This window comes from Ovis aries, chromosome 4 (assembly GCF_016772045.2).
Source record: "Ovis aries strain OAR_USU_Benz2616 breed Rambouillet chromosome 4, ARS-UI_Ramb_v3.0, whole genome shotgun sequence".
In the NCBI taxonomy this organism is placed as follows: Eukaryota; Metazoa; Chordata; class Mammalia; order Artiodactyla; family Bovidae; genus Ovis; species Ovis aries.
The window spans coordinates 31,250,168-31,264,551 of NC_056057.1; the positions used below are offsets into that span (position 1 = coordinate 31,250,168).

The following is a 14,384-nucleotide window of genomic DNA, read 5'->3' on the forward strand; positions in this document are numbered from 1 at the left end:
CCTTAACAGGAGGCTGGAGGTGGATCTTGATGGGACATACACAAAGTTTAGATACAGACATGATGAAATACTGGCAAATCAGATCAAAGGGAACATCTGAATGGCTTCAGAACGTTTTCTTTACTCAAAAATGAAGATGCTCTCTTTTCTTGCATCGTCACCTACAAGGAATGCTAGAAACCATCACTACCACTTAGGATTCGTGACCGGAGAATAACTGGAGACCACAGAAAAGAGAGACAAACAACACTTTCATCCCAGAGTCATTTTGTTAACCAACCCATGGCTTTTCTACAACTAGACTTCTTGGGTGAGGTTATAAATATTTTTATTGTTTGCCACTATTACTTGGGCTTTCTGTTAATCACAGTTAACCACAGATTTTTTTTTCATTACAGATGTAAATTATTTTTTAAATACACAAATGATTTTGTTAAAAGCCTAAGATAAAAGTCATGATTATATTGCTCTGTAGGACAGTAAGGAGGACTGTATCTAACAACCTTATTTCAACAGTCTCTGCTGCCTGTGAATCTTTTTTTCTTTGATTCTCCTGGAACAACTTCACCATTTTTTCAATTTCCTCATTAATAAGTTAATACATCTTTGATGTATTTTCATTCTATAAGTTACACGTGTACCTTTTTGAAAAGTGTAGTTAAATAGCATTATGATTTCAAATTTTCTACTGAATTTTAAAGTGGTTTTCCACTTGAATTTAATTCAACTCTTTTATTTACAGAATTCCTGTTTCCCTGTGGTAGAGGACGCAAAGGTAGAACATAGGGATGAGGGGAAAGACTAAGAAAGCATCATACAGTATTTTCAGTAATTTCTCGGCTTTCTTAGCAGCCACTGGGTACCCTAAGGATTGCCCTGGCCAGTACAAAGCAGCCTTGAAGTTTGAAGTCATTATAAAGACTTTCCAGGACCTGTGTGCATTCAAGATTCTGATGATACAACTAGGAAAACCTACAGTGGTTATCAGACATAGCAGATATCCTGAAGGAAAAAAAAGAACAAACTGTTGAGGCACCGAGTCTTGCTGGAAACAACCTATTTATCAATAATCAGTTACTACAATGGATTATTAAGGGCAACACTCACTCATGTTTCCTTGGGAAACACGAAGTTTGAAGTTTTTATTTTGAAATGGACAATTAAATGGAAAGGACTAAAAAAGGTTTAACTCCGAGGACTGCCTCTTAAAATTCTGGGTCCTTCAGTCTTAACAAATGTCATTAACAGACTGTACTGAAATCCCATTTCAACATCAGGAGACTGCTACTAATCTGGAACTTTTCTCCTGTGACCTTTTACTCTTGGATTGAATAATAATTCTCTATATATTTCATAGAACTTTGACATTTCCAAAGAGCGTCATTCATTCACTGTATGGCAGGTGAAGTTCGGAATCAGGATTTTGAATACCTAGGTCTTGGGATTCCCAGAACTAAGAAAGCTGAATTGCAGTGTGGGTTGTTTTCTGGAATCAGCTAACCACTGTGGGCAAGGTGAATTAAAAGCCCTGGGTGCGAGACATGAATCCATCATCTTGTTGCTTAGTCACTTTGTGACTTATTTCTTTGCTCATTAGATAAGCTGACCAACTGAAGCCCTGCCTTTCCAGGTATTAAACTAATCAAGAGGATGGACTTAGCATGGTGTTCAGCACACGGCAGCATTGCTCAAAACACAGCAATTAACAATACTGGACTCCCTCCCCGGGAGCCCCCACGGAGATGTCCTGTGTGCCAGGGAGCCAGAAGGCAGCGGAGAGGCCACCGAGCGGCTCTCACCGGTGGAGGGCAAGCCCCTCCCCTGCGGAAAGCCGCTTGGCCTGGCGCTCACTCCGCCCCCAGCGGGCCGGGGCGGGGCCGCCGTTCCCCGGGAAACGGGACGCGCTGCTGAAGCCCCTCCGGAACTCGGTCCCGCTGCGCTAAGCTCCGCGAGCCGACGCGGGAGGCCGAGTGGGCGCAGGTGCGGGACCGGCGGCCGCGCTCGCAGTGGTCGCTGGAGCAGGTGGGCGCCTCCCGGGGCGCGCGTGTGCAGGCGGCCTCGCCTGGCCGGGGCTGGGGAGCGACGCGCGCGAGGCGCCGGCCGGTCCCGCGCCTCCTCGGACGGGCCGGATGGCAGCCCAGGCGGCAGCCCGGGAAGCCCCGACTCTTCGCCTCCCCGCGGGCGCCGGCCCGCAGGCGGCGGGCCTGGTGGAGCTGGAGGAGGAAGACGAAGACGAGGAGGTGGCGGCGGCCAGCAGAGCGCGGGGTTTTGCCCGGGACGCGCGGGTGCGCTTCGTCGGCTGCCGCCTGGAGCAGTTACTGGGCCTCCCGGAAGAGAAATGGAGCCAGCATTTGGAGAGTGAAGGCAACCGGCAGGTTCTGGGGGAGTTTCTGGAGAGCCCCAGCCCAGCCTGCTGCCTTTTGTTCAGCGTCGCCACTGAGGGGCAGCTCGAGGCGTCCCAACAGGTAAGGGGTGAGGGGACCCGGCCACACCTCGCGTCCCGCCTGGAGGACACCCGGGCGGGACTGGCCAGTCGCGCCTCCGTGGGTTCCTTCGGGACATGTATTAGGGCTCTTTAACAAATAAATAACTTCTATCGAGTGCCTGCCCCCGGAGTCCACAGAATCCCCCAGGTGCTTCCACTCTGCTGTTGAGCGGCTGTTAGTTTTCTGGAAGGCCAGCCTTTGAGCCTGCAAAAGCCGCGCGTTCTTTAGCTGCCCGGTTGTTAGGCGCAAGGTGAATTCTCTGTGCCAGATAACTTTCCTTTAAATTGTTCTTGGGTCACTCTGGAGCCACATGCGTTTCGCAGAGCCCAAAAAGCTTGGGCATGGCTCCGGCTGCCTGTCAACCACACTTCATCCCAGGGAATACTACTAATACTTAGTTTTAAAAAAAGGATTCCCGGCACTCTGCGCTCAGAACAGTGTTTCTTTTTCCTTTTTCAATTTGACTTCTAGTACACTTGAACGTTAACGAGTTCAGTATTTGTACTTCTACGAATACAGCATTGGTACTTCTAGACTTTGGAGCAAGATTTATAGTCTTGGGATGCTTTCCTCTTACGTTGTAAAGTGGTACCATCATCGCAAGATGTGGTCGATTATAATGGCGGGGATCCCACAGATGAAAAAATAACTGGAATTTGACAAGTTCCGAATTTTGTTTGTTTTGCTACTCTCCTAGTTTTTAAAAGTTTGTCAGAGTAGGCAGAGAGAACACTTTAGTATTAGGTTAGTCATGATACCTGAAGAAATGACTTGGTAGTCGTGAAAATGCTAGAGTATCTTGATTAAACACATCTGTTTTTTTGCTTTGAGGATAATAATCAAATGTAACCTCTTGGTCTTTATCTCAGTTGGGCTTATTTCTAACACGAAAAGGTTATACAAAAGAATAACCTTTGCTGAGATGGAAACATTTCTAATTTCTCCCTGTATTTGTTTTTAATTATGAGACTTTATGGTATATTGTGATCTTCTGAAAGGTGATATTTCACACTAATAATACTGTGAAATTAGCTTTATAAAAGAACAAAGAAAACTGTATACACGTTGCAGAGAAGCAGTGGAACAATCTTATTTATAAAGGTGGGCAGGATGCCAGATTTTGTTTCTCATGCTTGCAATCCAGTTACAAGTTAGATATAGTACATCTTGCTTGTTAACATGGAAGCTACATTGTGGACTTAATTATGTTGCTCTTGTTTCAGATTCCAAGAGATGTAAAACATAAACTTGTTTATATTGCCAAGAAGACTACTGAAAACATTGGAGTAAATGACTTCTCTCAGATAGTTTTATTTGGAGAGTTACCTGCCTCATCTCTTGGACACGTAACTGCTTTCCTAGATGAGGTACTGGTCTATCCTTAATATTTTAATATTTATCTTCATGACACTTGAAATTAATTCAGGATAACTGGCTATTAAAACCAGCTGTAGCAGCTGGTCATCTCATTAGCCAGGTGGATGGAAAATGATAGCATTTAGACTGTTCCTGAAATGAGCTGACCCTGACATTCAGCAGGTGGTAATTTGTAGGATCATCCTATACCTCTTTCTAAATAATGGAAGGAAATTAAAAAGCAACTGGAATAGGCTTCTGCACTTAGCTAAAGTATTAAACTTCCTGTTTAGAATAAAGATAGATATACACTTTGAAAGTGTGTTATCAGTTTTTAAGATTCCTGTTTGTTTCTAAGTGCACTCGTGTGAGATAATGGAAAAAGATAACAGAAACGAAGTATTAGGAATTAGTGCCTTAAAATTCCTTTTCTCTCCCTTCAATCAGAGAACTACTCTCCAAACCCATGTTACTGGCACTCTAATGTTCCTAAGACCACTTAGGGATTTTGGTAAAGGCAAACTGATGTAGTAGGTCTGTAGTGGAGCTGATGCTATTTGTTCACAAACCAGCTTTGAGGAATAAGATACAAAATGACTGAATTTGGAAGAACCAGAGCAGTTGTTTTCAACTGAAGTTGTTTGCTGAAGATTAGCATCACCTGGGGAGCTAATGTAACTCTGCCCAGGTGACACATAATACCAATCATTGGGGTGGGAGCCAGGCTGCAGTAGTGGTTAAAGATTCTCAGGTGATTCTGTGTCTGTGTGGGGTTGTGTTAGTCACTCAGTTGTGTTTGACTCTTTTCGACTCCCCATGGACCATAAAAGGCTCCTTTGTCCATGGAATTCTCCAGGCAAGAATACTAGAGTAGGTTGTCATTCCCTTCTCCAGGGGATCTTTCCAACTGAGGAATCCAACCCAGGTTTCCTGCATTCTGAGCTACCCAGGAAGTCCAGGTGATTCTAATGCACACCAAATTGGGGGGAACTGGGTTAGTATCACTAAGCTAGGTATAAGTCGTCAAAACAGTCTTGCCAAGACCGATATTTAATGTAGGAGTAATTGCCAACGTACGTATTTCTTACTGAAGATTGGTCAGCCTCCGTCTTTCACACCTCTTCTACTTCCTGAGGCTCTTCTTTCTTCTTGACAAGTATTTTGTTGCCGTCTCTGGATTAGCTGGGGCTTCTCTCCCCCAACTTCAGTTCTACCATGGTTTCCCTCAATTGAGTTTCTATAGTGTTAGTTGATTTCCAGAAGACACTAGGAAGAGAGTTTTCTATCTTAAGCGCTCGAGACAGTTCTTGTTAGGTCACAGGTGTTCAGGAGATTTTCACTGATCTGATGAAAGGGTTTTACATGGAGTGTAAATGACCTTTGGTCATGGGAATCCAGGCTGCCATCAACTGGACTTAGAAGTGCAAAGCTGCACTCCTTGTTAGAATGCTTTTCTACCATCTGTGACAGATATAAAACCCTTTCCGGTTTCTCTGACCTTTCTCTGCATAGCCCTCTGAGAAGTTCAAGTGAAAGAGTAAACTGTCCATGAGTATATCTATAGAAGACATAAAACATTCAGAACCTTATGGGTGTAGCTGGTTTTGGAAGATTCTAATTTATTTAAATATGCTTGAGGATATGAACATTGAGACGAAAACAGTGATGACATCACACTTGTCCCTTGGGTTTCTTTGTGGACAAGACTTAAATTCGGAATGAAGAGGCCCGGTCAGAGTCCAAATTCTCTGTGGTCTGACCTCCCTGTGACCTCTCAACTTATTTCAATCGCTAACTCCTGGCTTCCTTGTGGTGGTTCCTTAATTATTTCAGGCACACTGCTGCCCTGGGGCCTTTGCTCTTGTTTCTTCATCTTCCCCAGAATCCACTCAGCCAACCCATTCATGACTTTCAAGTCTTTTTGCTCAAATATCTCTAGTCTGTGAAGCCGCCCTCCAGGTAAACAGGGATCTTTGAAGGGCCCGGACCTAGGGTCAGGCAAGTGAGGCACCCAGCTCAAGAGAAGAACTTCCAGGGAGATGAGAAACAAAAGCAACTCATTAATCAAGATGAATAATAGTTTAAGACAGTTTTTTTGTGTTTTGTTTTTTTCTTTGGCTGTACCAAAGACTTATAAGATCTTAGTTCCCTGAGCAGGGATTGAACTCAGGTGCTAGCAGTGAAAGCATGGAGTCTTAACCACTGACTCCCAGGGAATTCCCTAAGGCAATATTTTTAAAAATAAAAATTAATGCAAATAAATCACTTTAAAAATAGGATCACTAACAGTGCTATGCCAAGTCATATTGGAGCCTAAGGCAAAATGTCAGTAACACTCATCTTGATTAAAAAATTGTCTGTTTTGTTTATCAGTTTTGGATTAATTTTTATTTAAAAAATATTTTCAAATATAATTCATCTTACTGAGTTGTTGAGCTTTCCTGGTAACTCAGGGGTGAAGAATCCACCTGGAATGCAGGAGACTCAGGTTCTATCCCTGGGTTGGGATGATCCCCTGGAGAAGGAAATGGCAACCCTCTCCAGTATTCTTGCCTGGAAAACCCCATGAAAAAGAGGAGCCTGGTAAGCTCTCATCCATGAGGTCGCAAAGATTCGGACACAACTTAGTGACTAAACAACAAATCAAGCTGTTGTTGTTTGTGGGGTTCTTTTGTGTCCTCTTATGTTTTGTTCCATAGTGAGTGCCTTACTTGCCTTACCCTCACCCCAGCTCTTAATCTTTCCTCACTGTGTGCTTACATACTCAGTCATATCAGACTCTCTGCGAGCCCATGGGCCATAGCCTGCCAGGCTCCTGTTCCCCAGGCAAGAATGCTGGAGTGGGTTGCCATTTCTTTCTCTAGGGGATCTTCCCAACCCAGGAACTGAACCCACGACTCTTGCGTCTCCTGTATTGGCAGGCAGGTTCTTTACCAGTTGAGCCACCAGGGATGAGTCCTAAACCCCCAAGATTCTGCCTGACACATAGTAACAGTTAAGTAAGTACTTGTTAAATGAATGAAAGTTAAATGAGGGCTAAAGATATCCTCTTCTAAGAAGCAAAACAATGGAGCTTCAGGATATTTTTATAGAGGAAAAGCATTTGGTGTATGATTTCTGATATTTCCATTTGAATTTTTTTGACATTTATGACGACTGTGGGCCTATTACCATACAAATTCCCAAGTGTCCCTTTGGGCTTTTCACTTGGAATTTGTTCCTTTAGTCAATACTTTTTAAATACCTACTTGGTACCACTGACAGGACATACCTGGCAGTTAGTGATGACATTTCTGCCCTCAGGAAGCATGCAGTCTAACTAGGGAGGCAGACAGCTGAACAAACAGGGATACAGCGTGGTGGGCATTGTGGTTTCAGCAGGATGCTGTGACATCTTAGAGTTGTCAGGGAAGGTAGGAAGTCTCAACTCGAATAGGTTACAGGTCTTGATTTGCCTGAGTTGGTTCCAGTCTCCTCTGTTACAGATGGGATGACATCTGCTAATTCTTATTGTTTTTACTCTCAAAAGCATCCATGGTTGTATGGTAAATTATTTATTGAAGGTAAATCATTGTAAATTATTTGGTAAATTGTTTGTTAAAGGACAAGGAGCAGTAACTAGGTGTGGAGAGGTGAGGAAATGCAGATTGCATTTTTAAAAACAAAGTACATTACTACAGTTAGATTGGGGAAGAAGAGCTGGAGGGTGGTGAGGAATAAAGCTGGAAAGGCTGGTTAGAAAACTAACACCCTGCAACTTTTTCATCCAGGTGGTTGCCACCAAAGCCAATTTTCAAACCTGCATCCATGTATTTATTGAAAGATGATAATGGTTATGTGCGTTCTCTGAAGGTTTTATTAGGGCAGATTTCATTTAAAAGTCTGAAATCAAATGGGCCATTTGTGACTTGCATTCCAAACTAATTAACTACTATCTTTCTGGGTACTTTCTGGTACATTAAGAAGAAAAACATTTAATACAAGGATTGGTGAATCCATGACTCAATCAAGGACCAAAGAGGGACTATGTTACCAAAGTAGTGACTGGGTTGAAAAGTGTCACGGGAATTTTCCAGTGTTGTAGTAAAATAAAGGGATGGACCAGGTGTTTGAACAGAAGATGAGAAAAAGTCATTTATGACTTCATATTTATTTTTTTCTCAAGTAATGACCTAATATACTCTCATTTCTATTCGATGTTGTATAGTCTTTGAAGTTTGACACAGATAGACACTGATAAACAGTAATTTATGTTAATATGCTAGGCTCTCCCAAATTTCTCTTCCCAGCCCTGATCTCTCTCCTGAACTTGAAGCTTGGGCTTCCACTGCCCTTCTGGACTTGACACTTGCTGTGTAATAGACGTCTCAGATTTAACGTGTGCAAAATTTTACTCTGGATCTACTGTTCAATATTATCATGTGTCCCTATAGGCTATTATTTTAACTATATTATATAATTTAGCAAAAATATTAATGTCATGCAGTTATTTAAGTATTATGTTGACCCATATCTTGAAAGAAACAGTAACTGTAAATGTTTCTCAAGCCAGAATGAAAGTATGATTTGGTTCTTGGAATCAGTATCTGGACCACATTCCTATATATTTCAATTTAAGAAGTCTAGCAGAGACCTAGGCTCCTGTATTTTGAAATTGTTGCCCAGGTAATAGTCTCTACTGATTTAAGAACTGTTGTTAAAAGGAAGATGCCAAGTTTCAAAACAGGATAAAGTGAATGCGGCTAAGTCGCTTCAGCCACGTCCGACTCTGTGCGACCCCAGAGACGGCAGCCCACCAGGCTCCCCCATCCCTGGGATTCTCCAGGCAAGAACACTGGAGTGGGTTGCCATTTCCTTCTCCAGCGCATGAAAGGGAAAAGTGAAAGTGAAGTTGCTCAGTCGTGTCCGACTCTTCACTACCCCAGGGATTGCAGCCTACCAGGCTCCTCTGTCCATGGGATTTTCCAGGCAAGAACACTGGAGTGGGGTGCCATTGAGAATGCTAGCAGAGACTTTTTTGCCTGTAATTGTATATCCGCTAGTAAACATGTCCAAATTATTTTGGTTCAGAGAAAGTTTGGGGATTTTTCTTATAAAGCATAAAACCTAGACAAAAAACTTCCAGCTAAAAACAAAACCGCAGATTAATTGAACCTTTGTATATGTTTGTTGCTAACGAGGTTTATTTTCACTACAGAGCACATCCCAGGTCACCTTGTTTGAAATGATGTTCATGGAATTACTCTAGCCCTTGGCTTAACTGCTCTACAAAGCAAGTGGCTCAGAATTGCATAACAGTTTTATCTGTCGCTTATGCCACAAATACTTAATTTTGAAAGAAGTTGGTCTTGTCACAGAACAGTAAATAAAGCGAAAGTTTGAAACCGTATCCAGTAAACTGGAAATGAAGAACCAGAATTATCCCTATCCCTGACTTCTAGAAAAAGCTGTTGATACTAGGAATGTAATCTAGAAAGCAGTGGTTCAGTGTGTCAGTGCATGGGCAGCCCAGCAAGCCTAAGTCTTCAGTCTCGTTTCCAAAGCTCTTCATGAGCCCCACCCCTGCTTTCCTCACAGCCCCTCTCCTTAGGGGTGCTGGCTCCAGTTTCAGGCAGGCCAGACTGGAACTTTCTCAGAAGCAATGTACTCCTTTAGTCTTCAGTGATTTCGTGTCAGTGTTCACGTTTCTGCCTGCCCTACTTGTTCACCTTTAAGATTTAAACCGAGTATCAGCTTTCCTGGCGAGTCTTCCCTAACCCCCCTCCCAGTCAGAGATGGGTGTTTTTCCTGTGTTTTCCACATGATAGGAAAATGTACCTCTCATGGCAGTTCTGACCCACAGAGCTTGACACACTAGTTTTGTTTTGTTTTTATTGAAGTATAGTGGATTTATAGTGTTGTATTAGTTTCTGCTATAGAGCAAATTCAGCTATATAGAGAGCAAGATTCAGATATATGTATTCTTTCCCGTTATGGTTTATCTCAGGGTATTGGGTGTAGTGCCCTGTGCTGCACAGGAGGACTTGATTGCTCATGCATCCTTTATGGAATAGTTGACATCTGCTGATCTCCGGCTCCCAGTTCCTTCCTCCCTAGCCCTCCTCCCCCTTGGCAACCACAAGTCTGTTCTCTGCCTGGGAGCCTATTTCTGTTTCATACATAAGTTCATGTGCCTTATATTTTGGATTCCACATATAAGTAACACTATATGGCATTTCTCTTTCTCTTTCTGACTTAATTCACTTAGTATGATAATCTCTAGGTCCATTCATGTTGCAAATGGCTTTATTTCATTCTTTTTTATGGCTGAGTAGTATTCCATTGTATGTACACATCTTCTTTATCCATTCATCTGTGGATGGACATTTAGATTGTTGCCATTGAAAGACACACTATTTCTTACTAACCTCCTAGTTCAAGAAGTAGTGGGTACAAATTACAAGGCAGGAAAATATTATACAATTTGGAAATATGTGTTTTATCCCCACTGGAAAATGAATTTTCAGTTTGTTGTAGTTAACTAGAAGATTGTGTTCTCAAAATCAACTTTAAAAAGGTAGGCTGTTTTCTACACGTTTTAGCTAATGGAAATTTTATGGTTAATGCTGAAAGTCTAGACAGATTGTGTCAGAAAAAAATGTTTACAATTAGTACATATTGGAAAAGAGTGTCGTGAAGGAAAAGAGTGAGGAAGCAAGAAGAGACTAACTTCACTAACTCAACAAACTATAATTACTTAACATATGCTGGGCTTTGGGAACACAAAAAATTATTTTGGAGGTTTCCCATGCATAGAGTTTCATTGATATTCCCAACTTAATGGTGGAAGGAGTTCCAAAAAAGGTTCATATGATTTAATAAATATCTTTCTATCAAAATTTAATCCACTGGGATGTCCGTCAGAGCTGGACAAGATGAATTTCCTTTTGTGTCCATGTGATTGAAGAAGATTTTTTCCATCAGTACACCTTCCAGTGTGTTCAATTGCATTAAGAAAGCAGTTTACTTACTTGACATGATTTTGCTTATTTCATACAGGGTCTGAATTACTGGGAGCCTTCATAAATGTTTGATAAATATGTAAATGAATGAACAAGCAGTATAGTACTTCTACTGTGAAAGAATTTGTCTAATTGATTAAGTCTAAATGGGTCACTGACTTTGTCATCTGTTTGTAGATTTGATATCACGGGAGGACATTTATGAAATTGAAATTGAGTGGTTTAGTTGCCGATCTTGTGTAACAAGAAAGTCTTTGAAGGAATACATTATCTGTGGATTAATTTTTCTGCTTCTTAAAATGTTTTTCTTTCTCTAGATTTTAGTGCCAATTATTTCTAATAAGAACAACCATACATCCTGGTCATGCTTTATTTCACAAGACATGGAACATCATATAGAAGTCATGAAAAGTAAAATGCATATTTTTAGGGGCAAAATGTTGAGAAGAACTCTTCTACCAATTCCCACTATTGCAGGAAACATTGACCTGGATCAGAAATATTCAGAGACCAAGTACGTAATGATACAGTTTACACAAGATGTCAAAATGGAGAGCTGATATACCTACTTAATATCACACCCCCGTAACACCCCCATGTTAGCAATATAGGAATATTATTGTAATGACAGCATATTTTAAAAATAAAAAATAGTTATTAAAATACTAAGTCCTCTCCTTAGTTGGATGAAATGATTCATTTTTGTATTATACTATTAATCATTTCAGTGTTTGCAGACTGGAGCCAAATGAAAGGAAAGTACTCCATGCAATTGAATCAGTGGTTATTAAATGGTCACATCAAATCCAAGAAATTGTAGAGAAAGATTCAGTGCAGCCTTTGCTAAATGGTCTTCACTCAAATCCTCAAACTGAACTGGATTTCTGGACGATGAGAAGAGAGAACCTATCATGCATTTATGATCAAGTAAGTAGAGAGCCCTAGAAATTGCTTGTCAATTGAATTAGCAGAGTCACTTGTTGAATTTGGTGCCCCAAAGCAGTGATTTCCAATAACTTTAAAGATTTAACACACTGTCTGAATGACTTACTCAATTATTACTGCAAAATTCTCTGTAGTATGGGTATTAAAGGTGAATTTAATTAATAGGTATTAAAGGTGAATTTGCCTTTTTAAAATATTTTGACAGCATGTGAGTAATTGGAAGTACTTTGTGGCTTAGGAAGTGTAGTTCCCAAGGGAACTTGTTGAAAATGTTGAAGATTTTTATGATTTAATTAATCTAGTTGATATAATTGACTTGGGAAAGGAGTAGGCTTTGCCTAGTGGAGAGATGCAACTTTGGAAGAACTAACTGGTTCCTCTGCTAATGTTTGCCTTAGAAGTTATTCAATTTAATGTTCTAAAAACTAAGACATTCATTCACTTGTTCATCTATCTCTTAGAGATTTTTCTGAAACAGATTTTATATGAAAATTTATTATCTTACATATATAATAAAATGTAAATCAGGTTTTTAAAAAAGTCAAATAAAGTCCTATAAATGTAAAATAAAATATAAGCTTAAGGAAAAATGTTAATTTAAAAAATTATTTTCAACTTGAAACCAGGTACATCTTTTGAGTATTAAATACTGTGTGTATTGTGCATTAATGGAATATAATTTAAATATTTTTTGCAGAGTGCTTTTATTTAGTCATTAATCTAGGTTATATATATATTTCAATTTAGCTTCAGACTCCTATTGTCCTCAAAATGGTGAAGATCCTGAAAAATAAGCAAAGCAGCTATTTTCCAACATTGAAGAACATTTTCATGGCTGTGAAAAATGGTAAGACTCGTGTCCCTTGGCCTGAATCAGAGGTCCCTCCTGATCAGACTCCTGCCTGTTTGCTCAGCCTCCTTCTACCCTTCGTATGCTCTTGAAATGATTGCACTTGACTCTTCTAATGGTAAATCCATCTTAATCATCTACAATTTATTCTTCAGCTATTAGTAAACCATTTAAGTACTTTGAGAATGCCTGTGTGGAGGGAAAAGGCTTTTGGTATTTATCAGGAAGTCATTGAATGCCCAGCATGGAGATTTTCTAATCAACAGTTGGGCTGCAATTAGTCCAGTTATTCCCCAGTAGAATCTTGGAATTTGCTTAAGTTCCACCATTTATTTAACTCCTAAGAATGCAAAATCATCATTGAAGATTTAACACAGAGAGAGGAGGGTTTGTTTATTGAATTTCCAACAGATAATACATGCACATTGTTAGAAGCCAGAAATTATAAGATGGTATTTATAATTTAAAATAGTGCAAATTCTCCTTATCTTTTCAGTCTCAACCAGGAGTAACCCCCTGCCATAGGTTTTTTTTTTTAAATTTTAAAATCTTTAATTCTTACATGCGTTCCCAAACATGAACCCCCCTCCCACCTCCCTCCCCACAACATCTCTCTGGGTCATCCCCATGCACCAGCCCCAAGCATGCTGCACCCTGCATCAGACATAGACTGGCGATTCAATTCTTACATGATAGTATACATGTTAGAATGCCATTCTCCCAAATCATCCCACCCTCTCCCTCTCCCTCTGAGTCCAAAAGTCCGTTATACACATCTGTGTCCTTTTTCCTGTTTTGCATACAGGGTCGTCATTGCCATCTTCCTAAATTCCATATATATGTGTTAGTATACTGTATTGGTGTTTTTCTTTCTGGCTTACTTCACTCTGTATAATTGGCTCCAGTTTCATCCATCTCATCAGAACTGTTTCAAATGAATTCTTTTTAACAGCTGAGTAATACTCCATTGTGTATATGTACCACAGCTTTCTTATCCATTCATCTGCTGATGGACATCTAGGTTGTTTCCATGTCCTGGCTATTATAAACAGTGCTGCGATGAACATTGGGGTACATGTGTCTCTTTCAATTCTGGTTTCCTTGGTGTGTATGCCCAGCAGTGGGATTGCTGGGTCATAAGGTAGTTCTATTTGCAATTTTTTAAGGCATCTCCACACTGTTCTCCATAGTGGCTGTACTAGTTTACATTCCCACCAACAGTGTAGGAGGGTTCCCTTTCTCCACACCCTCTCCAGCATTTATTGCTGCCATAGTTTTTTGATTTCTGTTCATGTTTCTTTAGGCATGTGTAAATAAATATGGATATGATTCATGATTCTAAAGTTTTAAATGATAAAACTATAAGATAGCGTGGCCCAGTAGCTGGTGGTTTTGTTTTTCTTGGCTGTGTGCACAGCTTGTGGGATGTTAGTTCCCAGACCAGAGACTGGACCCGGACCTCCAGCAGTGAAAGCACAGAGCCCTAACCTCCAGACCACCAGGGAACTGCTGTTTTTGTTTCTGACATTAGAAAATTATTTCTTTAATTTTTAATGTATAATACATGGAAGGTTATAAAATACTTAAAATTTACTTTGAGAAAGTTACGCTAACTTTTTAGACTTTTCTCCATAAACTGTTGTCTCAAGGCCTTTTTTCAAACAGAGGGAATTAGATCTGAGTTTCTGCCCCAGATCCATCTTTTTGCTGAGTCTCTGGTTTCCACTGGCCAAATTGGTACATTAA

General features: G+C 40.6%; 1 protein-coding gene across 1 annotated transcript in view; it reads left to right on the forward strand.

Annotated features, from left to right (window-relative positions):
• Positions 1 to 1,889: 1,889 nt before the first annotated feature.
• The window catches only part of DNAH11 (dynein axonemal heavy chain 11), a 356,503-nt gene continuing 344,008 nt past the window's right edge, over positions 1,890 to 14,384 (forward strand). The window contains exons 1-5 of the mRNA XM_060414536.1: positions 1,890 to 2,465; positions 3,710 to 3,853; positions 11,161 to 11,357; positions 11,572 to 11,770; positions 12,536 to 12,635. Of these exons, the coding sequence (XP_060270519.1) occupies positions 2,130 to 2,465; positions 3,710 to 3,853; positions 11,161 to 11,357; positions 11,572 to 11,770; positions 12,536 to 12,635 (976 nt within the window). The 5' untranslated portion in view covers positions 1,890 to 2,129. The remainder of the gene's footprint in view (positions 2,466 to 3,709; positions 3,854 to 11,160; positions 11,358 to 11,571; positions 11,771 to 12,535; positions 12,636 to 14,384) is intronic.